The 24,456-nt window shown below is 35.6% G+C and overlaps 1 protein-coding gene across 5 annotated transcripts in view; it reads right to left on the bottom strand.

Annotated features, from left to right (window-relative positions):
* Positions 1-1,018: 1,018 nt before the first annotated feature.
* lrch3 (leucine-rich repeats and calponin homology (CH) domain containing 3) overlaps positions 1,019-24,456 on the bottom strand; it is a 35,392-nt gene continuing 11,954 nt past the window's right edge. The window contains exons 2-22 of one of the 5 annotated variants that reach the window (XM_058751376.1): positions 23,409-23,553; positions 20,547-20,673; positions 20,343-20,448; positions 20,119-20,255; positions 19,866-19,975; positions 18,699-18,792; positions 18,454-18,580; positions 18,208-18,353; positions 18,030-18,106; positions 16,937-16,982; positions 16,705-16,845; positions 15,749-15,796; positions 15,580-15,633; positions 13,960-14,040; positions 13,233-13,304; positions 12,630-12,663; positions 12,445-12,537; positions 10,862-10,962; positions 9,804-9,941; positions 9,646-9,723; positions 1,019-4,734 (exon numbers count right to left, since the gene is read on the bottom strand). In XM_058751376.1, coding sequence (XP_058607359.1) covers positions 4,576-4,734; positions 9,646-9,723; positions 9,804-9,941; positions 10,862-10,962; positions 12,445-12,537; positions 12,630-12,663; positions 13,233-13,304; positions 13,960-14,040; positions 15,580-15,633; positions 15,749-15,796; positions 16,705-16,845; positions 16,937-16,982; positions 18,030-18,106; positions 18,208-18,353; positions 18,454-18,580; positions 18,699-18,792; positions 19,866-19,975; positions 20,119-20,255; positions 20,343-20,448; positions 20,547-20,673; positions 23,409-23,553 — 2,114 coding nt within the window. In that variant the 3' untranslated portion in view covers positions 1,019-4,575. Of the gene's footprint in view, positions 4,735-6,155; positions 9,428-9,645; positions 9,724-9,803; positions 9,942-10,861; positions 10,963-12,444; positions 12,538-12,629; positions 12,664-13,232; positions 13,305-13,959; positions 14,041-15,579; positions 15,634-15,748; positions 15,797-16,704; positions 16,846-16,936; positions 16,983-18,029; positions 18,107-18,207; positions 18,354-18,453; positions 18,581-18,698; positions 18,793-19,865; positions 19,976-20,118; positions 20,256-20,342; positions 20,449-20,546; positions 20,674-23,408; positions 23,554-24,456 lie in introns of those variants that run through there. The other 4 variants (XM_058751375.1, XM_058751378.1, XM_058751379.1 and 1 more) reach the window with 4 other exon arrangements.

Below are 24,456 nucleotides of genomic sequence, written 5' to 3'. Positions count from 1 at the left end.
ATATCCTTCAATCTAATCCCATTTAATTAACCAATGTCTTTGCTGCTGATCCAATTCAACCATACTAATGAGCAAATTTGACTGGTGTGAAAAGGCTTTTATATTTGCCAAAAACATAACTTTTTATATTAAAAAAAAAACATGCAAGCCCAGCCCAGATGAGAAAAAGTAATGCAAAAGTACAACGTGACAGATTACTTTCCATAAAAATTAACTTAGAAATGCACCTCAGTATTAAATAAAAGTTCACTTTTGCTCTAGAAAGTAGAAAGACTGTAAATACTCACCATTATATTTTGAATATATTTAGCCCTTCAGCTGCTGCGAATTAAAACTTCATGCATGTCAACATTACAAACTGGTTTTAAAAAGCACAAATACCATTTACAAAGCTCACTATGATTTTACAAAGGCAGCAGCATTATTATTATGCTATTTTGGAGGAAACTCCCAGAAAATCCCCATGTAGCCCATTCAGATGAATTTCCTATTTTGTACAAATGTTCCTATTTTGAATAAAAATGTGTTTTTTTTGTGTGTTTTTTTCACACGTCGCCCTCTGATGGACAGTGAGTGTTACTTCAGTCCACAGAGACAAACAGCACACCTGTTCAGTGACAAAACCATCAAAACGCTCTTCAGTCGCTGCCATTTTACCACGAAAAAGGACAAACGCAGCATAAAAAAAAGCTCTTTAGAATAAAATGTCCAGCAATCGGACAGAAGCACTGAAGCTAGTCAAGAATTATACATTTATCCATGCATGCACATTTTTTAATAAAATGATCTTAAGACGAAATGCTGATTTGCATTTAAATTATTGCATGAGAACAAAGAGCCTGAACCAGGAGATCAGGAAAACTAGCACGACTTTGTAGGAACTCATCTGCATGGGACAGTGATCAAAATATGTTATTATGCAAATAAAATATGCAGATAAAAACCTGTAAAATGGGACACTGTTGCATTCAAACCCAACACACATCAGAGGTGTGCAAATAAATGAGAGCACAGCAGAAATGGGAAACTTTTTATTCATGTATTTCACAAATCCAAACGTTCAGACCATCTTTTTTCCAAAGTAAAAACTTTACAGCAAATGTTTTGCAGGGAGAAGTGTTCAAAAACAAAACCGCAGTGAAAATAAGAAGCTAATGTTCGGGCAAACGTTGGGGTCGTCTGAAAGCGCACAGTAGGTCCTCGTGTTTCAGGTGGAGAGTGGTTCATACTTGTAAACGTATGGAATGTATTTATTTACTGTACAGACACGCAGGGACAAACCCTGCAGAAGAAACTACATGATCTGTGCTGGGGAAATAACCCTAGTCAAACAATTTATTTATAGAGAAAAAAACAACACACTCTAAAAACACCTATACACAACCTGTCGCAATATATTTTTCTACCGCTTTTAACTTCCCTTTTAAAAACTCTAAAAAAAGCAAGTTAAAATAGTGACTTTAATGATTCAGTTTTCTACATTTTCATTTTTGAGTCTCTTTTATCAGTCATATTAAAGATTACATTATTATCTTCAGTATAGCATGTTCTTGACCCTACGGGTGAATCTCATGAAAACATATCCAGGTCACGTTTCACCGTAAAAGCAAGAAACATTTTAAAAGAATATTTAGCATAAAGAAAAAGTAGCCTATTTTAGGATTTTTTTTCATAATAAATAAGCACATTTTTGCGACAATCTTAATGAAAAATAAATTAATTCTGCAATTCATATTATTCATTATGGCGATTCTCATTTTATTTCAATTTTGACTTTTATATGAAAAATAAGACCTAATATTTAATACTTATATAATACAGTAGAAAATAACATTTAAAAACAGGTTTATTTTCTTTGCAGTATAATACAGTGGAGAGGTCTTGTTTCAAACAAAGACTAGCTTTTCACTGCAATATAATGAAATCATAGCGAAAAACATTTTAAAACATGTTTTTTAGTTTTTTTTTACCTTGTTATATATTTATGCCAAGACAATTATTTAAATTAAATGTTTAAAAAAAAAATTAATATTTTTCTTAAAAAAAAAAAAAAAAGTAAAAAAAAAAATTCACTGCATTATAATTTATTTCAATAAAAAAAATAAAAAACTTGTTTTAAAATATTTTCTCACCACATTATAATGCAATTAATTAAGTAAACCTGTTTTATATTTTTTGCTATTTAAATAATACATGATTTTACAATAAAAATGTGCTTAATTGTCATGAAAAATGAATAAATATTGTTTATTTCTTTTGATTTTGGGGTGAAATGACCTGGCCATGCTCTTGAGCGTGTTCGTGAGCGTGGAAACCAGCACTGCTGGGAGCTCAGGACTCACTCCAGTAACTCTGGCACGATACGGCAGATCCGAGCGGGAAGTAACAGCGTGTGGAACTGCCTCTGTAAAGACAACCGCCTAAACCAGTGAACAACATCTGTGCTTTTCAGGCTCACACACACACACACACACACACATCCAGCTATAAACCACGGATGACATGTGTGTTGTGATGGCAGACAAATCATAAGCAAAGCCATGCAACGGTGGCAACGTAACAATCTGAATAACAAGGAAATAAAATAAAAACAGCTTTTATACTGCCGTCCCATTTCAGTCCAAACTCCCAACACCCAGAATCCCTCGCATGCAAGACCAGTAACATATAAACACACAACAGCAATAGAAATCAGCCCTCGTCGCTCTATCAGCTCCACACGACCAAGGCTATTAAAATAGAACAAGTGTTTCATTCATTTACTGTGTTTCAAACATCTTTACATATATCTGTGTTTTAAAAAAATTGTGCCCATCATGCTAAACCTCGCTATAGCACTAATATAACTCTCAATTTTACAAGGTCAATAAAGTCTGTGAGCTCTTAAAGTTTTAATAGTTTTCTTCTGGTGCGATCGTAGTACTAAAAGCAGCACTAAAAGTGTCGTAAGAATAAAATCCCGTGGCTACACATTAAAACTCGTGACGGAAATGCTCGGCGGATCACATCTCCGTCTGTTAATCTAGGACCCCTGTGAATTAGTGTCATTCAGTCATTTACATGCTGCTTTGGACTGTTTTTCTGCTATTTAAATGCTCACGGTCGAATCCCATCAAAACACGCCACACTTCACCTAAAATAAAAAAGGAAAAAAGACTACACGAAGCTTATTTCTTCTTTCCTTGTTTTTCTTAAAGATTGTATTTATTTTTTTGCATTATGACATTATTTTCATGAAAAATAATGCTCATTACCATGATGCATTTGGATATTTTTTTTTTTGTAATTCTCATTATTCAGTAGTTATTCTCATTACTGTAATACAGTAAAGATACAGCAATACAACGATTATTTAAATCCTTATGAACTAAATGTACTAATTTATGTACAATAGCTAATTTAATACATTTAATTCATTTAATTTAATAAATTACAATACTTTCAATTTAAATAATATATCATTATACTTTTGCATTGTGATAATGAGAATTTGTTTTGCATGAAAATTGTCACAAAAACCCTAATGGTCCTAAAAAATGTGTTTCAATACTTTTCTTAGCATTATAATGCAATAAAACAACCTGTTTACTGCATTATAATGCAAAGAAAATGCTGTATTATTTAAATAAACAATGAAATGGTTAACATTTTTAATTTAAATAACACATAACTCTCTTTGCATGTTTCAATACTTTTCTTAGCTTATAATGCAATAAACAACATTTTAAAATATTTTTTTCACTGCATTATCATGCAAAGAAAATTCTGCATTATATAAATGAAAAAAAAAAAAAAACTTAACTTTAATTTAAATACATCATTTTCTTTGCATTACATTTTTGCATTGTGATAATGAGAATTTGTAATGGTTCAATAATTCTCCCAGCTTTATAATGCAATAAAACAACCTGTTTTAAAACATTTTAACTGCATTATAATGCAAAGAAAATTCTGTATTTAAATGAAAAAAAAAAAAAAAAGTTTACAATTTTTTATTGAAATAATACATAAATTTCTTTGCATTACATTTTTGCAATGTGATAATGAGAATTTGTATTGTACGACACGAAAATAATGTTACATAAATTTTAAAGGTCCTACAAAATGTGTTTAAATTTCTGCACGCATAATATCTTATTTTTATTTCAGGGTGAAATGTGACCTGCAGGTTTTGTGAGATTAAACCACCAGCCAATGTAACTCTCAGATACGTAAGCTTGGGTAGTTTTGGCCAACTCTCATTCCCACATCATTTGAGAGTCAATAATAATAATAATAATAATAATAATAATACAAAATAAACACCACCCATAATAGCTAGAGATATTAAAGTGTAAAAGTAACTGTTAAATGAAATAGAAATATAGCTTCAAAGAAGTCTCTGGACATGTCTGTCGGTCAGTCGTCTCTTCTCCTCTCTCCTCTGTTGTCTGAGGGCTGGTTGGAGCTTGAAGAGTGTGTGTGTGTTCACAGAGCAGGTAGTGTGTGAGTGTGTTACCGTTACAGAACCGTTCATGAGGCACTCAAGAACAGAAAGGAGTCTTAAAGATCTTTGAGCCTGCTGGGAGGAGATTCCTACAGAGAGAGGGGGGAGGCGACGCTGGGGCTGGTCGGGGTCGTGCTCGGGGACGGCGTGTGTTTCGGAGGAGCCAGATCCAGGAGGGCACGGACCGTCCCGGCCACCTGAGGCAAACCTCGCTCTTCCAGGATGTGCAGGGGGAGACACAGCTGGTTCTGCGGCCGCAAACACACACACACACACAGAGCAGGGGCAAACAAAAAAAAGGGACGAAAAGGGTGTCAATGGAGAAACAAATTATTAAATTAATAGAACTTAGAAAATGAAATGATCAAAGGAATAGTTCACCCAAAAATACAAATTTCAAGATTAAGGATGAGTTTGTTTCTTCATCAGATTTGGAGAAATGTAGCATTGCATCAGTGTCTCAGATGCTCTGCAGTGAATGGGTGCCGTCAGAATGAGAGTCCAAACAGCTGATAAAAACATCACAAGTAATCCACACTAGGGCTGTCAAAATGGCTGAAAAACTAAATTCGAATTTTGTACTTAAATATGATCAATATTCTAATTTAAAAGGCATAATTTTAGTTAGGGGGGAAAAAGCTTTTGTCTTCTCTCCTGAGGCCACAAGAGGGCGCACCGAGCAAAATATTACTAATGCACGTTTCTTCAAAGCAATAAAATAACAAGACTATCTTTGAAAAAAAAAGAGAGCATAATGTTTAAAATAATGTCAAAAACAAAACATGTATGTATGTATAGTTTAATACAAAGGACCGAAAATCAATCACAAAGACCACTTTTTTCCATTTAAAAACATGAGATGCAGTGGGATGGGGAAAACCGCCATGAAGTTGAACTTATATTTATTTTACATGGCTTTCTAAACATGCGGCTCTCTTGTGTGAGACGCGAGTGCAACGGTGATAGATGTCCCTATAGAAAATGCGATAAATATACGTTCTGTGTGAACGGCTTGGTTTCAGTTTTGAAACATCATCTCCGCATTGATGTTCTCTTTTTACACAATATTTTGATATTTCCAGTGGGTTCAACTGGATAGGCTAAAAACATTAAATTGCAACGACACATACATCGTCATCGCATCTCGTGCGCCACTGATAAGGCTGCCTGACGCACACCTAAACTTCGAATGCAGCGTTTTTGCATTCAAATGTGGATTTTTATCTTAAATTCGATGAATATTCGAAATTCACATTTTTTTTTTTTTTTTTTACAGCCCTAATCCACACCACTCCAGTCCATCAGTTAACATCTTGAGAAGACAAAAGCTGAAACAAATCCATCAAGACGTTTTTAACTAAAATATGAGTCCATAACCCATAATAACGCTTCCTCCAGTGAAAAAGTGCATCTCCTGTTGTCTCTCACATCAAAATCCAGCCACATATTCAGAGCTATTTTGTCTTGATCTGTGCAGATTTCTCTCCTGATTCAGACCAGAACGCTTTTTCACTGGAGGAAGCGTTATTATGGATTATGAATTCGGATTGGAGTTAAAAACGTCTTAATGCTGGATTTGTTTCAGCTTTTGTCTTCTCCAGATGTTAACTGATGGACTGGAGTGCTGTGGATTATTGTGATGTTTTTATCAGCCGTTTAGACTCTCGTTCTGACGGCACCCATTCACTGTAGAGCATCCATTGCAGCGACACATTTCTACAAACCTGATGAAGAAAAACACTCATATACATCTCGGATGGCCTGAGGGTGAGCACATTTTCAACAAATGTTCATTTTTGGGTGAACTATAAAATGGAGGAACTTAAAGCAGATAAGGTACAACTAAGGAAGAACTTAACTTATAAAGAAAGTATAATCATGACAATAAAGAACGATGGAGGAGAAGAGGAGAAATGGAAAAATCGTTCAAACCAAGAACGCAGCGTCAACTAGTCTGATACTACAAATGAACTGAAGTATTAGTAGAGGCTGTTATTGCGGATGCTTTGAGTTAGTGATCTGAACGAAGCCCTTAAGAGATCAAAACAGGGTGTAAATCATCCTGCACTGTTTGTGCTAAAAACAAGAACTGAGGTGCCATCTAGCTATCCAATATAAAGCTGCGACTCTCAAGACTCAAACGCACAACTCAACTAGTGATAAAACACACGTCTACAGAGGATACATGAGTTTAGATTTTATTGTAGAAAAGCAGAGGAGGACAACAGTCAGACTGTAGGAAAACCAGGCAATATGGCACACAAATCTGACAGACAAATGCTCACACACTCTCTGCGACCGCTGCTGTGTTTCCTAAGTGTGTTAGGAAGATATTACACTGTATAGCTATACATTAAGAACAGGCATGTACTGGCTGATGAGGGCTGTTATTTCAGTGAGTAACTGTTCCGGTGCACGACTGACAGCATGCTTGATAACTGCAGGGATAAGAGTGGTTTTCTAACTATTTAAAGGGTTAGTTCAGCCAAAAGGTCAAATTCTGATGTTATTTACACACTTTACATCATTTCAAAATGTGTATGATTTACTTTCTGCACAAAAGGAGACATTTAAGTCCCAGCTGCTTTTTTCCACATAATAAGCTTCACTCAATGAAACACAAGCAGAATTTTGTTTACATAAAAAATTATTCTTATTATTTTAAGCACTGCATTTTGATAACACTTTAATAACATGTAATACTGCAACAACATTATTATAAATAAACCATAAAAATAATACAAAAATACGTCACTTTGGATAAAAGCATCTGATAAGTGAATAAATATAAATATTACTGTACTGTACAATACTATAACAAATATAATATTAAATAAAATAATTTAACTAAATCAATTAGTTTAACATAAAAATAAACTTTAGCAAAAATGATCGAAAACAGTCTTTCAGTATTTTTTCTTACTTTTTTATTAAGGATTACAATTATTCTAAGAACGAGCAATATTCGTCTGCAAGCTTAATGCTTTAATATAATCACTTTTAATTTATTTATTTCGAATTTATGCAATATACTGGAGCCAAACCAGAGAAGGCAGTCAGCATTCCTGTACGCATAATTCACGTAATGGTAATTTGTGGGCGGGATTATGCTAAATTATGAATGACCGCACACGTACTCAAGACACAAATGATTAGAATTCATTCGCATATATACGTTTAACTATCAAATCTGAGGTTTGTGAAATAATTGGCCCATTTTACGGACAAATTACTTCAAATGTACTCATGTTTTCATGAATGAGGCCCAATGAAAGCGAATTAGTACAGGGGCTGTCAGGCTCCAAAAAGAACAAAGCACCATATAATATGAACTGCTGTTATGATATGACTTGTGCACTATATTACAAGCATTTTGAAGCCATATGATAATTCTGTTTGAGAAAACAGGCTTAACATGTAAGCTGTGTATGCCACATGGCACATCTGTCCCCATTCACTTTAATTGTATGGAAAAGAGAAGCTCAGTCAGTACGCCAAAATTTTGCGTTTTGTGTTTCATGGAAGAAAGCAACTCATACGGAATGACAAGCAGGTGAGTAATCGTTATTTTAGGCTGAACTATTGTGTTAACCGTGAGGTGGAAGACAGTGACATACACACAGTAAGGCACAAAGGGATAAAACAGGGGGAGTTTATGGTTTGGCATCCTCCACTCTGTCTCATTTCCTTTTTATTCACGCAAACCCTCGGAAACTCAAAGCCTCACAAAGTACTCAAACAGTTCAGCAAACTTTGGGAAAAAGTGCAGCAGTACTGATGCACAATAAAGGGCTTGTTCACGGAGCAGGCAGCTTGTTCTGTTGTCTTGTTTAAGGCTGAATGGGCGAATCCGCCCAACTTTGTGCTTTTCGATGGAGCTTTTAATTTTTGCTATGGACATGTGCTCTCTACACACTCACAAACACGCATATAAACACTCTCAAATGATTGTTCGCTAAGCCCCGCCTTAGAACATCACTAACCAATCCTACCTTAGCAGCTGTTGCGGTTTATAAACCATCAAATGAGACTTCTGTTTATTTTGTTTCATTTTAATCCATACTTTTATTCAGCAAGGATGCATTAAATTGATCAAAAGCGACAGTAAAGACATTTATAATGTTACAAAAGATTTATATTTCAAATAAATGCAGAAAAATAAAATGTATCACAGTTTACACAAAAATATTGTGCAGCACAACTGTTTTCAACATTTATAATAATCAGATTTCTGAAGGATCATGTGACGCTGAAGACTGCAGTAATGATGCTGAAAATACAGCTGCGCATCACAAAATAAATTACAGTTTAATATATATTCACATAAAAAAACAGTTATTTTAAATTTTAATAATATTTCACTATTTTTACTGTATTTTTGGTCAGCCTTGGTGAGCAGAAGAAACTTCTTCCCGAAATATAAAAAATCTTCCTGACTTCAAACTGAACAGTAGTGCAACTAATTTTCTTTAAATAAATGGCACAAAATCACAATTATTTCCAGTCTATGTAATAATACCATTAAACCAAATTGTATCCCTTTATGAAATTTGCATGAATGTTATTTTATGAAGCAAGCAACTTTACGCAGAGGGGGCGGAGCTTAGCGAAGTATCAATTTTGTGCACTAGAAAACACTATAAACGTAACATCTGTGTGCATAAACACCAGCTATTGTGTAATTCTGCACAAAGACGCAAACAATTGGCTATTTTAGTGCAGTGATTAACATGGAAGTGTGATTTAAAGGCTTGGCACCAGGTGGCAGTAGAGAGCACATAGCAGCGACATGATTGACAGGTAGAAAAGGGCAAATCCAGCCAGCTGGGAAGAAGGAGGGGAGTGAAGGGGAGGCGGTGCCAGAGAGAGCAAGGCCTCAACCAGCCTAAACACACAAACCACCTCCCCTTTCAACACGTCACCCGCTGAACACAAACTATCCTGCCCACAGAGCCGAGACGAGGAGGAAAAGGAGCGTTCAAATAAAACACAATGAGGGGTTGATGGTTTTAAATTGGAAGGGAATGGAGGGAGAGAGAGAAAGAGTTAGTAGTATTAGCGATAAAACTTGAAGGCACTAGAGGAAACAGCAAGAGATGTTAGGTTTGAAGCAAATATGAAACAGAGAAGTTATTTCTTAATTTGGTTTTAAGGAATACCTGAGGAACTCCAATTCTGCGGCAGGCCTCTAGGAAGTTCTCCACATTTCGTCGACACTTGGCCATCGTCAGTTTGGGCTGGAAAGAAAGAAAACATGAAACCGATGCAATGCTATGCACATACACAAAAACTAAAACAACACTAGATAGTCTCTCACCACTGCCGGTGAGGGTACATGGATGCTCGGTATGGATCGGGGACGCACATGGTTGGCCAGATGGCACAACACGACCCCGTCAGTCAAAGCTGCCCCAAGATCACTGGGTAAGGACACCTTGAGTCGGCACTCGATATTCTACAGGGTTGCAAAATAAGACTTACAGCAGGATGAAAACATTTATAAAGAAAAATATATACACACTACCAGTCAAAAGTTCTGAACAGTAAGATTTTTCAGGTTTTTTAAAGTATACACTTCTGCTCACTGAGCCTGCATTTATTTGAGCCAAAATTAAATATTTTTACTCTTTAAAATTACAGTTTAAAATATATTCAAATAGAAAGCAGTTATTTATTGATGTGATCAAAGCTGTATTTTCAGCATCATTACTGCAGTCTTCAGTGTCACATGATCCTTCAGAAATCATTCTAATATGCTGATTTGCTGCTCAAGAAACATTTATTATTATTATTATCATCATCAATATTTAAAACAGTTGAGTACTTTTTTTAGGATTCTTTGATGAATAGAAAGATCCAAAGATCAGCATTTATCTGAAATAAAAAGCTTTTGTAACATTATACACTAAGTATCTTGATGATAAAGACAAAAATGTATTTCAGATAAATGCTGTTCTTTTGAACTTTCTATTCATCAAAGAAACCTGCAAACCTGAAAATTCTGCTCAGCTGTTTACAACATAATAATAATAATAATAATAAGTCTTTTGAGCAGCAAATCAGCATATTAGAATGATTTCTGAAGGATCATGTGACTGAAGACTGGAGTAATGATGCTGAAAATACAGCTTTGTTCACAGCAATCAATTACATTTTAACATATTTAAATAGAAAACAGAATATTTCAAAATTGTACTGTTTTTGCTGTACTTTGGATCAAATAAATGCAGGCTTGGTGAGCAGAAGAGACCTCTTTAAAAAAACATTAAAAATCTTATTGTCCAAACACTTTAGAGTGGTAGTGTATATGTATGCATGTATGTATAAATCAATAAATAAATAATACATGATGGAAAAGCAGTTTGTTTGACGCACCCTTCTCAGCTGCTCTATCAGTATTGCCTCCTCTCCTGTCGGGGCAGGACTCTGTGTGGGAGTGGCTTCCACTGGCTCCGCCTTCTGTGTGCCTGATTCGCCTGCAAGATGGTCACACATGCCATTAGGAGCACGTCAGCACATAATTACATCAAGTAGCTATCAGGAGTGATGATTGACATGCCTGTAATAGAGCGCAACAGTGACTGCCCACTTTGGAGTGTTATTTATACGCTATTATAGCATTACTTATATATATATATATATATATATATATATTTTTTTTTTTTCTCCAGTTTTCAATTTAATATAAGTTTTTGTAATTTGATGTGCTTTTGCCATTTGTATTATTATTTTTTTATTATTATTATTATTTCTCTAGATGTAATTTATCTTTATTTTAGTTTTAGTCATTTTTAGTGCTTGAACTTTTTAGGTTTATATATTTTTTATTTCTAACTTATTTCGATTAAATCTAATATTTATATTTTATTTCTAATTTATTTAAATTAACAAAAACTAAAAAAATAATAATAACAACTATATAAATAACTAACAAATAATTAAATTTACAATAACAACACTGCCTCTTTTTTCAGTGACTTGGGTTCCTGAAGTATTTCTCACATTTTCTTTAAAAGCCTGGAATTTCTTTAATTAAGAGTTCAAGACAAACCAAGTAGTTCCAAGGTGAATCACATCAACACAACGTGAGATTCAAAGCAAAACATATGAAAAGTAGTATGTTAAGAAGGCAACGTTGCAACACGTACTTCAATTCTTTCCTGAGGGTTTGGAAACAGCAATACATTAACATACATATTATTCCCCACAAGTAACTGATCAAATGCAATAGTTCTGAAGTATTACAAAATATTAAAATACATACCGTCACTGAGAAGTACTGACACCGATTCATGCGCTATAAATAGTGCAGTTTGCAGAATGCACATACACTATATTGCCAAAAGTATTGGGTCACCTCCTTCTAATAAACAGGTTTGACTACTTTAGTAATTTCCATGAGTACAAATCTTAATGTTAAAGCATATAATGATATTCTATTGATCCAAAAACTCATCACCAAACACCAATGATCTGTACATACACAGTATGGACAAAAGTATTGGGACACCCTCTTCTTTCGAACAGAAAAAGCACTTCCAAAACTGTGGCAACAAAAATGGAAACATAATTCATGTATTTAAAAATTGCATCTCTGTTGCAACAGTTTTGGAAGTGTCTAAAATGACCCATATGTACAAGTCATTGGTGTTTGGTGATGAGTTTTTGAATCAATCATTTCTTTTTGAACCTTGCCTTATACACAGAGCCATTGTCATGTTATAATAGAAACTTGTCCTGTCCGAACTGTTGCTATAGAATTAGAAGCACACAATTCCCTAGAATATCATTATATGCTTTAACATTAAGATCTGTACTCAAGCAGTCAAACCTGTTCATTAGAAGGGGGTGTCCCAATACTTTTGGCATTATAGTGTATCTAAGTGTGTGCATCATATGTTTATTCATGACATCATGAAAGTTGCACAAAGCAGCAATCAGCTGCGTCAGATAAACACCTTTTTTCTTCTCCTCTCGCTGACTGAGGCGGAACAGGTAACTCTCAGGTCTCTGGCTGGGGCCGCGGGATGGGGACGTGGGGGATTGGAGGGCTGCAGGACCAGCAGAAAGTCACAATGGGATGTGGGGCAAAGAATTAAATAACAAAACAGAAGGAAAGAGTCTGGTTTAAACAAACACATACCGGTGGGTGACAGCGAGCCATAATCTTCACCTTGCTACAGAAGGAAAGAGAAAAAATTAACTCAAGGCGTGAATCTTAGAAAGACGTCCGTCACAGATATTTCTTGGCAGTTTTTGTGAGATTCACCCTCATTTTTTAAATTAGGTGTTTGATGTGAGAACTTCCAAACCCTAAACAAACATGCACACGCATCAGCTGTAATCTTACACCATGTCCTAAACAGGCATGACGTGACAGCTTTCCAGCATCAGTTCCTCAATGAAATGGAAATACTGCTCACAAAATCACAGTCAATCACAATATATTTTATGTTTATTACAGTGAAACGCTGTATTAAAATAATTAGATATCAGACTATTTTTTTGTCACAAATAACAAGACCCAAGGTGCCAAAAACAGATATTTTGTTATTCACAGTTATGTCACAGTTGTGTTAGGATTAAACTCATTCTTTACTGCATTCTGCCTCGTTAGATCTGAATGCAACAGCAGTGTCTTTGTGTAGTGAATTTATGAAGTAAAATCATCCACAATATGCTTATTTCTATCAACAGAAATAAAGTGATGGAGGCAGATCATCTCCAGGCTCTTGTGGTTCAGTACCTGCGGCATACAGGAGGAGGCGACGGATAAAGTGGGAGACACACAGCCATCCAGCGGCACAGCAGAGAGAGACTAGCCAGCCAGAGCAATGCAGAGAGGGAGAAAGATACGAAACGAGGGGAAATAAAGGGACGCAATTAGGAAATAAACAGCGGGTTTGAGAAAGTGTAAGACAGAGTTTTGGAAGAGTCGAAGAGTAAAAGATTTTAAAGTTTATTACTGAAAATGCTGCAGGAAAAATGCTAAATGTTTTCTTTTAGGGGTCATAATCAGCTTTAAAATAAATAAATACATTTAAAAACATGATGATGATTGTCAAAATTTAAATAAATCATCAGGAAGCATGCATAATAAGATTATTTGCATTTATAGAAAAAACGATGGAGGTGGATCATCTCCAGGCTACAAACAAACAAATAAATTATCATTACCATTTAATTTACTAGCTTTTTAAATCAAATTTAAAAAAATAAATAAATCCATAAGCTTATTTGCATCTACAAACAACAGAGTGATGGAGGCAGATCATCTCCAGTCTTCAAAAAACAAATAAATGAACATTTGTGAGTAGTGTTGCAACATGCAAAAGTTTAATACAAAAGGGGTTTATTCGTATCCCTATCCCTAATTATGAGCAATACTAATTGTGAATCAGCATTCATCAACAGCAGTGTATGGTATAGGTCCCCATTTAGACAGCTAGTAAACATGGCTGTGTGTCTTTCACCTGTTTGTGAGGGTCTGGCCTCTTCTTTATAGTGTTGGTATCTGTGTCTATCTCAAATATCAGTAGGGGCTCAAACTCACTCTGACACAAAACCAACATGACAGAGAGAGAAAGAGAGAGAAAGACAGGAAGGGAAGCAAAAAGAAGCAGGGCAGGCATGTTAAAGATGCTTGCCGGGAAAAGCAGATCTAATATTAAAGATGCACTCAGAAAGTTTTAATAGTAATTAGACAGTAATAACCATCAATTACAAGATAAGGCTGGTCATGTCTTAACAAAACAGCCTTTTCTTGCCACTAGAGTCTTGCGAGTGGACACCATTTGAATCATGTGTCAAAAGAACAATTAAATAACTTATGAGTAAACTTTTTAATTACTGAGTGCAACTTTAAAGGATGTTAACCGCTTAAATGGATCAGAAAAGTAGTTTCCATTAGAAATAACCTTAAATCATGTCAATACATTATCACTGTAAAAATTGAATCATGGGTCTTAAAAAAAAATTAAGGTGATAATTAAAAATAGTGAGTATATTTCATTAAAGAAATTGTGATTCAGTGTTGTATAGAAAATAATTGAGGACTTTTTACTAATAAAACCAAGAGGTGTGTTTTCCTCATTTTTTTTAAAGGAAACTTAAGCAGTTTTGAGGCTTGAATTGAGGAACTGATTAAACTTAAAAAAAATTAAGGTGATAATTAAAAATAGTGAGTATATTTCATTAAAGAAATTGTGATTCAGTGTTGTATAGAAAATAATTGAGGACTTTTACTAATAAAACCAAGAGGTGTGTTTTCCTCATTTTTTTTAAAGGAAACTTAAGCAGTTTTGAGGCTTGAATTGAGGAACTGATTAAACTTAAAAAAATTAAGGAAAGAAGGCTACCTATTTATTTTAAGAGAATTAGTTAAATTTTGCAGTTTCATTTTAGAGGTGATTGTTAGTTCCCAGCATGCTTTGCATATGGCTGGATATGGAGAGTACATTTTGAAATTAAATGATATTTTATGTGTTTTTTGAGTGAAGGGAAACATCTATTAATGTTTAATGTTCAGTTATGTTTGACATTTGAAAGAGTTTATATGTTACGTTGAAGTTTTCTTTGAGCAGTGCAATCGTTACCATTGTGCAGAAGAGTAGAGCTTATGGTTATATATATACTACTCCTCTAAAGCATTAAGCCTCGTTCAATGAGCAGTAGCTTTGCTAGAGCTAGTGCAGTACTTTCCAGTATTTTCCTTCTGTATACAGTCTTTTAAAAGCATAAAATAACTCAGTCAAATACAAACAGGCCTCACTCAAAATCACAGACTTTTGAGAATCAACTTAAAATAAATTAGTATATTTCACAAATTATATTAAATTTATTGTGTCACAGATTAATTAATTTAGGAGATTTTACATGATTTATTCAGGTAGATTCCATTAAAAAACCAAGCCTTAAAAACTACTCAAAAATATTAAGTTAATTAATTTTTTTTAAGTAAATAGCCCGTTCCATTTTTTACAGTGATGCAAAGTTATAAAGATTAATAGTGACATCTGTTAAGGGAAGTGAACACACAAGAGAAATGAGATGGTGGAGAGGATAACGCATGATCCGAGCTGATTGGCTCTTACCATGAAGAGGGCGGAGTCATCGGTGTGAGTGGACCGTCTGGAGGGGTACAGACTCTGGGGTGGGACAGTATGCATATGACTACAGCACTACACACTCACATTCACACACAGCAGGATGAAGTGATGGATAGGGAGGAAGTGATTGTGCAAATGTGAAGCAGACACTCACCTCACTGTCTGTCGGACTGAGCTTCGTAGGGCTCTGAGACGACTTGTGCTGAAAATAGAAATACAAAAAATTGATTTCCAATCTTTAGAAACATCACCGGACACATTTGGGAAGAGTTTCTAATCAGGATTTGGATGCTAAAGATCACTTTTCGCCCTCAATGTATTATTGCGGTACCTTTCGCTATACTAAATGCTATTATATTGTTGGGAACACTACTTTGGAAATGTAATAGGTTACAGATTACCTATTTAAAATGTAATTGTAAAATGTACCCGATTTCTTTTCTAAATTTCGAATGTTTTCAACTGTTAAATAACATTTAAACAAGTAAACCAGGCAGGGTTAACCTTACAGTAGCACTCAACACTGATTACTGTCACTTTCAAAATCCTTCATCACTTGAATGAAGATTATAATAATTTAATTTTAAAGCACAGCCACCAGAAAATAAGACTTTCTACTCTGAGATCAAATGGTTAAATACAGATTTAAATAATAAATAAAACTAAAACATATACATAAACCCGCTATCAAATAAAACGTAAGTAAGCAGTTGATGGCAGCCATCGACTTCCATAGTATTTTTTTTTCCATTCTATAGAAGTCAATGGGTACCGTTGGTTACCAACATTCTCCAAAATATCTTCTTTTGTGTTCAACAGAAGAAAGAAACTCATATAAGCTTGGAAAAACTTGATAAATCTTCCTCATCCCCCATTTTTTATTGTTTTTACATGTTGTGAAAAAGCATTTGCTAACAAATGGCTAAAAGCGACTACAGAGGTTGCTGGGGACATTAAACATCACACCGAACAGGTAAACTCGTACCTGTGAATTGCTTTTACAGCCTCATTGTGTTTACAATCATGCTCTAGCAACTTTTTCCTAATTTCAAGAGTTTGCAGCACTTTTTTTGCAAATGCATTAATAATTGTGTGTATGAGTGTGTGTACCTTGACGTAATTCATTACAGCGTCTTTTTGCACTGATCTTGTTTTCTGTCTCTCCTCTTCGTACCGCAGAGCAGCCAGCTGAGCTTCCCGTCTCACTCTCTCCACGCCGCCACCAGAACCTGACGCCACACCAGCGGAGCGCTGACACACACAACCAGAGTAAATTCAGAGTAAATTTCAGAGTGAATTTCATTGACTGCATAATGAGATGTGAAAGTACAGGGACTCTCACCTGATTATGAGCGTACGAAGATGTGACCGCTGTATCCGGCCCACCACTAAAGAGACAACAACTGTTAGTGAAAACAGATATTTTCCTTCTCTATTTGATTTCCAATTCTTAATTTTTTTTAATTAATTAGCGGGAAGCACTGATGGTTCTTAGGCAGCCATTGTAATAGTTAGCGTTCTTCTTCTTCTTTGGAAGTTTATGGCAGCACATAAACCCGCTTGCAGGAAATTTATAAAATTTGGCACGCAGATATAGGACAGTCCCAACATAGCAAGTTTGGAGTCGCCAAACCAACAGGCCAAATTTGCACTAATGTTTATGCTAATAACTTTTGAACTGTAAAGTTTAGAAGAAAATTTATTTATTTATTTTTTCTGATCCCTTGGCTCGTGCGGAGTCATATGGACACGAAAATGTAAATTTCTATGGTCAAGATTTCTTGCAATTTTTAATCATTCGAAAAAAGCTACTTTTTTTCGAACTTGTCCTAGACGGATTGTCTGATTTTCTCCAAAACTGACTCATCTTTAGATTATGCTGGCAAGAAGATGATTAGTCAAACCGTTCTTGAATAATGCGTGAACAAATTTGACTAAGAGCACGACAAAATGGACATGAGCCTATATCTCCGCAACGGTTTAGCGTATTGAGACCAAACTTGGTGTGTGTTATAATAACATGACCTGAGGTTACATGCACAGTTTCGACACACTGTCACCTAGTGGTCTGGAGGTCTATTTTTGCTTACAATTTCAGTTGGCGAAACAGTTTCTGTTTACCGCATTAACAAATTTGATGGCATGGTGCCAAACTGCATCTGATGCTGTATCTCTGCAAAGCTTTGACATTATGACACCAAACTTTACGTGTGTCATTGTCACCTAACACTGACGACACCACATCAATTTGTGGCACCTATTGGTAAAAATTGGTAAACCAATAAATCATATTACTAATGACTGAATTTATGATTTATTAGCTAGTAAAAGCAGACGGGAAACAGACATGAAAAACAAGATCATTACTGCTTATGGTGGAGTGAAAATGTATATTATACATCGCAGTTATAATGAAAGTTTAATTAGTTCAGTACCGGTTATGTAAGGGGGTTTGGCGTCTTGGATCATCAGTTCTTAAGTCTCTGGATGGGCTGGTCTTCACGGGTGAACCCTAGAAACAAAGTAAAGCTATCATTAGCCCCGTGTTAACAACAAAATCCAATTGGTGTTGAGTAGAACTGATGTGATCAGCCATTAATCAGTAACGCGCACCTCTCTGGTGATTCGTCTTTCAATGTAGGCCATAAACTGTGAGCTGAGGCTGACAGGCTCCGCCCCTCTACGGCTCCGCCCATCTTCATCCTCATCATCCCCCGTACTGCTGTCAATGAAGTCTATCTGTTCAAGCTCCGTTTCCACTTTAGAAAGAGACAAGATGATTTCAAATTAAAATCCTGTAGAGCTTATTACTAGAGTCTAGTGAACTATAGTGATTCATAAGTGTAGATGTCATCTCACATGTGCCATTGGTTACGTGAGACCCCGTCCGATGATCCTCACGTTCTCTTTCTCGATCTCGTCTCTGTCTTTGCTCTCTGGTGATTTCCGCCACTCTTAACGGCAAGTCTGACAACTCGTCTGAAGGCTTTAAGAAAGGATAGATGGGGAAAAGGCAGAACAGGACAATGAAATGAATGATGCATTATGGAGAAGAACAGCTGGATAGAGTGGATTGCTGATTGAGTGATCAGAATAGCACTTGCCTCATTTCCAGACCACCTCTTGTCTCCGCTGTCAACACTGTTAAAACCAGAGTCCAGAGCTCCGTACAGCCGGCCAGGATACAAATCCTCCGCACTGAGAGACAGACAGACCGACCAGAGAGAGCAACATCAAATCATCTGAGGTTTCACACATAGAAATAGTCTTCTAAAGGTCTGAAATTACTTTCTAACACCCATATCATGCTACAAGAGACGAAAGTAAAATGTCTTTTTGATTTTCTGGTGTCTAGATATGGCTTGGGTCCCTCCTCCAATGTAATTCTGTGGTACTGTCTCCCATTAATTATTTTATTTTAAATGTAATTTTATTGTATTTTATTTTATATTCTATTCTATACTTTATTTTACTTTATCTTGTCTGCTCTCAAGTCTGTGCTGTTTTTTCACCCATTTATTTTATTTTACTTCACTTCATCTCACGTCTTTGATTTTCTGGTCTCAAGTCTGTTTTTTCAACCTTTTATTTAATTTTTATTGTATATTATTTTATATTCTATATTTTATTTTACTTTAGCTCAAGTCTTTGATTTTCTAGTCTCAAGTTGGTGTTTTTTCATCCATTTATTTTATATTGCTTTTATATATATATATATATATATATATATATATATATATATATATATATATATATATATATATATATATATATATATATATATATATATATATATATATATATAAATTTATTTATGGTTTTTTTTTGCCACCACAAATAACCTGATTAATCAGAAAAGTAACAGCAACATTTTAGGTGGTATAATTTGTAAACACTTAAAATATCCTTATAAAGATGGTGCTTTTACCACAAACATCTTGAGAACCACTGTGGCTCCTTGTATACAAGATCCACATATAAGTTTCTGTCACATTTCCTGAGTAGTTTGATCTCTACATCATCTCATCACCCGTCATCCGGTTTTGCTGCAATCTCTCTTCTCTTCATACCTTCATTCCAATCAATCCAAGCTTTCATTCTGTCTGTGTCTTTTCCTTTCCCTCCCTTCTTATCTGCAGAATCACCCTGCTTTGCGTGTCCTCTGAGAGATACGGCCGATAAACACCGGCTCAAATGAATGTGGGTGCAGGAGTGAAAGACGAGGAGGAGTTTATGCTCACAAAACCCAGTGAAATGAAGCGAGTTCTTACCAGGATCCGAAAGGCAGTGGTCTTCTGTCATAGTCTGGAAGGTCTGATGCTGCTTTACATGCCTCCATGTTCAGATATTTAAATATATGGATCTTTCCCTTTATACAGATCTGGAAAAAATGAAATAACACACCAATAAACATGATTCTCAGAGGTGCTCCTAACTTTTAAACAGTTCTCAGAAAGGCAATGAAATAATATTTTTGCTCTCATAAAGTGACGTATTTTTTAGATCAAAACAGGAATGTGTTACCTGTGCAGGTGGGCTCTGGAGAGGATTGTTGTCCAGAATGATGCTCTGGAGGTGTCTGAGATTGCGGTAGCATACTGGGATTGTCGTGACCTTGTTACAGGAAAAATCAAGCCGGACCAACGGCAGCTCGGCCAACTCTGCAAACCGATGAACACAGAAATGACAACACATCTACACAAAAATGTCACTCATTTCATTTAGGTGCAGGTGCTTGCGTTTCTGACCAGCAGGCAGGCGAACGAGGTGGTTTCTGCGGATGTTGAGGTCACGCAAAGCTTCCAGCTGACCGATCTGTGGAGGAAGTGTCTGGATCTCATTACAGCTGACGTCCTTGAAGAGAGAGAGAGAGAATTGATGAGTAATGTGCATGAGTGAGAGCAAATGTGAAGATGACTGCAGAGCTCGAGAGAGAGCGCTGGTCCACACACCAGTTCGGTGAGCTGTCTGAGTTTGCCCAGATCCTCCGGCAGCGATACCAGCTTGTTATTGCAGGCGATCAGAACTTTGAGCGGCAGACGGCACAAATGAGCGGGGAGAGTGGACAACTGGTTCCGGCTGCAGAGAGAAAACAAGAACCAAGAGAATCAGAAACGGCAGGCTCCAATGACTAGATTTAAGAAAATATGAGTAGTACTTTCGCTTGAATAACTTGAAAAGGGCAATGTAGTTACTAAAGAGCTCAGGGCCTGTATTCACAAAACATCTTAAGGCTAAAAGTAGCTCCGATTTAGGAGAAAATCTTAAAAATAATGTGTGTGTCAGTGCTAAATGTAGGACTCCTACATTTTTGCTCTAAGAGTATTTCACAAAGTGTTTTAGCACTAAAACTAGCTCTTAAATCTGTGAAATGTTAGGAGTAGTGAAGAGGAGACCTAAGTCACAAACCATCCTAAAATAGCTGTTGCCGGCAATCTGCCTCGGAATATAAACATTTTAGAAACATTTGAAGATAACGAGCTTTTAAAAAGGTATCGCCTTTGAGTTTGGAGGTTATCCCAACTCCAAATTTTCCTTTGATTATATCCTTTTCATTAACCAAGAAGTAACAGCTGTTCTTGTGTCCAGTTTGGTTTTCTTTTACATTTGCATGTCTTACTATCATCCGTGATTATTCTTCTCTGTTAATTAATAGGAGGTTTATATGCATATCCGCTACGAGAAGCATACATGCAAGAGGCTGACAATTAGCTGAACATATACTTGTTTAATAGTGACACTTGCCTGCATTTTAAAATCTTTATTTGAATGTGGCAATTAACATTATTTTTAAACCTGTATTTGGATGTGGCAACATAATATCGTGCTCTACAATATTTCTATGAATAAATCTCTGACAGAGACTATCAGCCAATCACTGTGTGCATAGTTAGTAAGTATGCTGACATCACCCATAGCAACGAGGTCAGCCCCGCCCCCTTATTTACTCTCAGCTTAAGACTTCTCTCTATTCCTTAGTAAAAGTTTGTCTCAGCAGCTCTGTGAATAGGTTTTAAGAGAAAACTCTTTATAAAAAAATAAATAAATAAATAAAAAAAAAAACTCTCTGGTAAGATCAAATGTTTTGTGAACACGGGCCCTGAATGGTTTTATGCTGCTAACAGTGTTGCTACTGTTAAGTAAAACTATTAAAACATTTTTATATATATATATATATATATATATATATATTTTAGATATTTTATTTTACTGTATTTATGTTACTTTTTATTTCATTTGTTATTTTATTTGCCATCAAGCAAAAGCAAAAAATAACCTGATTACTCAAAATAGTAATAGCAAACTCTCCTCAACAAGATTTAGGTATCATAATCTGTAAACAAAAATCCTTACTAATAAAAATAAAACTAACCGTGCCACACACATCATGAGAAACACTGTGGCTACTTCTACACAAACTGTGTAGTTTTTGTCACTTGAAAAGTTTGATCTCTACATCATCTTATCTACTGTCATTCGGATTTGCTATAATCTCTCATCTCTTTGTTGCTAACAGTGTTATTGTTAAGCAAAAATAAAATTATTAACCGAAATAAAACAAATACAATACAATTATTAGATGAAAGACTTCAACTTAAAAATTAAAAATGTTCTTTTGAAAACTAACTGAAAAAAGTAAATTACTAATACCAGGAAAAAATAATAAAGAATTAAATTAAAATTGGAATTAAAACTAAAAGCTAATTCAAAATATTACATACAATAACAGTAAAAAATAATACTAAAATAGCACTAATTGGTTTCTTACTGGTCTTTAATCAAAAGAGCCCACTTCTGTATTTCTCTGCTAGATTCTGGCTTTCAATATAAACCTGTGGGATTTTTGTTTTCCCGTTTTATGATCCTCCATGCAAATTTTGTGAGTCGGATCGCCTAAAGCAATAACACACCTCACACACGTCTAAAAAGCCAAACAATATGAGGTGTCATTATGTCTGAACCCCAAACAGTGCAGGACCCGCTGAAGCTGAAGCTGGATTGGAGATCAACTGCCTAAGCATAAGCAACAGTACTAGTGACGCTTGCTTTAGTAAACACCACTAATTAACACTTGCTGTGCACCAACTGTGAGTAAAATACGGTTTTGGTGAGCTACCAAGTCAATTACAATGAGTTACTTGTCCTGTTGGTTGGAAGCTTTTTGGAATTGCGTAATAATAGATGGGTTAAAGTGTTAGTTCACCCAAAAATGAAAATTCTGTCATTAATTACTCACCCTCATGTCGTTCCAAACCCGTAAGACCTTCATTCATCTTCGGAACACAAATTAAGATATTTTTGATAAAATACAAGAGCTCTCTCAAACAAAAATAACGACTTTATTCAACAATTCTTCTCCGCCGCATCCTGTAAACAACACATGCACGTGCTTATGTAAGCAGCGGCACTATGCGCATGCGCTGTTTACAGGATGAGGAGAAGAATTGTTGAATAAAGTCGTTATTTTTGTTTGAGAGAGCTCTTGTATTTTATCAAAAATATCTTAATTTGTGTTCCAAAGATGAACGAAGGTCTTACGGGTTTGTAACATCATGAGGGTGAGTAATTAATGACAGAATTTTAATTTTTGGGTGAACTATCCCTTAAAATCTCAAATCATGAATTGTAAGAACAAATGGACTCTCAATTGTGTTTTTTAACAAATCCAAACAATGTTTTTCATATTTCCAGAACTCCATGTTAGAACACCGCTGCCGTTCAGCTGTGGTAACATTTAAAATGGTTCAATACCAAAATTTGTAGATAAATATATTTTTGCGTTATGTGATGAATGCCGTGTCTGTGTATATGACCTGATGTTTAGGTAGGTGAGGGACTGTAGGTTGATCAGACTCTCTGGTAGTGAACGCAGGCAGTTCTGGTACAGGTTCAAACTCTCCAGCGACACAAACATGCACACCTCCACCGGCAGCTCCGTCAGTCTGTTTCGTGATAGATCTGAGAGGAAAGATAAGAGAGAGAGAAAGAGACAATGAGAAAAGCATGTCTGGCATCCAGAACGGCTGCACACCTGTCTTTGGTTTCGCACATGTTAAAGCGTGTTTGATGAGCTCTTGGCTGTCCATTCCTGGACCAATGTGCTGGAAATACAGTCTCTGAGAACCCTCTAGAAGCTTTCTTCTACTTCAGGTCAGGGAAATGATACATCAGCATCAGCCAAAATGTTTGTTTTTTTTTGTTTTTTTTATTACTGCTATTGATCTGAATTGGCTGATATTGGAAGCAGGATATATTAAGGCTCATTGCTGCAAGCCAAAATGCCAATCACAACATCTGAGACCTAATCAAGCACATTACAAACCAATACATATTTCCACCTTTTCGGTGTAATACTTCAAATAAATAAAATCCAAATACTGAGTTACTGAACTCCTCATCTGCTACAAATAGAAAAATATAGGTCTGATTCTAGTCTGTGTGGGGAAAAACTGACATTTCCATTGCACACTTATTATCCAGGTCTGTCCAATTGTCAGCTGTCAGCAAACAAGAACAAGTGACTGACCCCTTTTCACACAGCACTGTGTATGCAGGATTCAAGTGTGGTTGTCTTTATTATGACCTATGATTGCTTTCAAAACAGTCAATGAAAGAGATGCATGATCACAGCTGTCAAATTTTAATTTGAAATACAAAATGCATGCTCAAATTACAAAATGCATGCCCAATTTATGCATGAAGTATCAATTTATAAAACACACTTCTGTTAACACAGCCACAATGCAAGCGTCCGATCTGAAATCTGAATTAGATATAATAACAGCACTACTGGTGCATATGCAGTAAAGTGTTTGTCTGCTGCCTGATACTCATTTCTCACTTGCTCCAGACCACTTTCAA

Source organism: Onychostoma macrolepis, chromosome 18 (genome assembly GCF_012432095.1).
Source record: "Onychostoma macrolepis isolate SWU-2019 chromosome 18, ASM1243209v1, whole genome shotgun sequence".
Classification (NCBI taxonomy): domain Eukaryota; kingdom Metazoa; phylum Chordata; class Actinopteri; order Cypriniformes; family Cyprinidae; genus Onychostoma; species Onychostoma macrolepis.
The sequence above is the reverse complement of the archived record's forward strand: the minus strand, read 5'-3'. Positions and strand labels throughout refer to the sequence as shown.